Source organism: Geospiza fortis, unplaced genomic scaffold, assembly GCF_000277835.1.
Source record: "Geospiza fortis unplaced genomic scaffold, GeoFor_1.0 scaffold26, whole genome shotgun sequence".
NCBI lineage: Eukaryota > Metazoa > Chordata > Aves > Passeriformes > Thraupidae > Geospiza > Geospiza fortis.
Genome location: NW_005054425.1, coordinates 1,598,276 through 1,599,459, shown reverse-complemented (window position 1 = coordinate 1,599,459; position 1,184 = coordinate 1,598,276). Strand labels below are relative to the sequence as shown.

Below are 1,184 nucleotides of genomic sequence, written 5' to 3'. Positions count from 1 at the left end.
CCCGGGTGGGTCTGTGTGCCCCGGGTGGGTCTGTGTGCCCCAGGTGGGTCTGTGTGTCCCAGGTGGGTCTGTGTGCCCCGGGTGGGTCTGTGTGCCCCAGGTGGGTCTCTGTGCCCCAGCCTGCCCTGCCCTCAGGGGCTCCCCTCCTGTGCCCCCAGGGCAAGCGGGTGATCGGGGAGGATGGCACGGAGGGCTACAGCGACCTGTTCCGGGAGAACGCCATGCTGCAGAAGGAGAACAGCGCGCTGCGCATGCGTGTCAAGGCCATGCAGGAGGCCATCGACGCCATCAACAGCAGGGTCACCTACCTCATGAGCCAGGAGGCCAACATGATGCTGGCCAAAGCAGGTGGGGCTGGGCTGGTATGTGGCATGGGAGGCCAGCCCAGGGAGCAGCTGGGCCAGGGGCTGTGGGACAGCAGGGTGTGCCTCTCTCACTGGTGCCTGTGCACTGCAGGTGATGGGAACGAAGCCATCGGCGCCCTGATCCAGAACTACATCCGGGAGATTGAGGAGCTGAGGTGAGCGGGCACACAGCTGGGGGGTCTGGGCTCCTGGGGCCAGAGGCTGGGTGGCTCACACAGCTCAGTGCCTCCAGTGTGGCTGGGGTGGACTGTAAGCACTGCTGCTACGCAGGGTTGAAGGAGGCCCAGCCTTGGTGCCAGGCAGTGCTTTGGCTGTTGTTGTCCTTGGTATGGGCATTGATGGAGGGGGAGGTCCTGTTTGAAGTGCCTGGGGTCTTTCAGGGACTGACTGCTGCCTCCCAAAGGTGGGTCCATGCCAGTCTCCTGCTTGATCCTGGTACCCTGTCTGGCAGCACTGTGGCTTTCTGACCCGTCATGAGGTGGAATGGCTTAGTAGTGACTCTGTCCCTGGCTCACACCATCCAAGCACATCATGTTCAGTCTGTAGAAGACTCTGGAGAGACCCTTGAGCCCCTTCCACTGCCTAAAGGAGGCTATAAGAAAGAGGGAGAGAGCTGGATTTTTTTTTAACATGGACAGATAGCGATAGCACAAGAGAAAATGGCTTTAAACTAAAAGTGGAGAGGTTTAAATTCTTCTGTGTGAGGGTGGTGAGGCAGTGGCACAGTTTGCCCAAAGGAGCTGTGGTTTTCCCATATCTGCAAGTGTATGGAGCTCAGAGCAACCTGGTCTAGTGGAAGGTGTCCCTGTCCTTTCCATA

The 1,184-nt window shown here is 59.4% G+C and overlaps 1 protein-coding gene across 1 annotated transcript in view; it reads left to right on the top strand.

Annotated features, from left to right (window-relative positions):
• Positions 1–1,184, top strand: part of KIF21B (kinesin family member 21B) — a 31,815-nt gene that overhangs the window by 5,988 nt on the left and 24,643 nt on the right. Inside the window, exons 7-8 of the mRNA XM_031061751.1 lie at positions 159–348; positions 457–520. Of these exons, the coding sequence (XP_030917611.1) occupies positions 159–348; positions 457–520 (254 nt within the window). The remainder of the gene's footprint in view (positions 1–158; positions 349–456; positions 521–1,184) is intronic.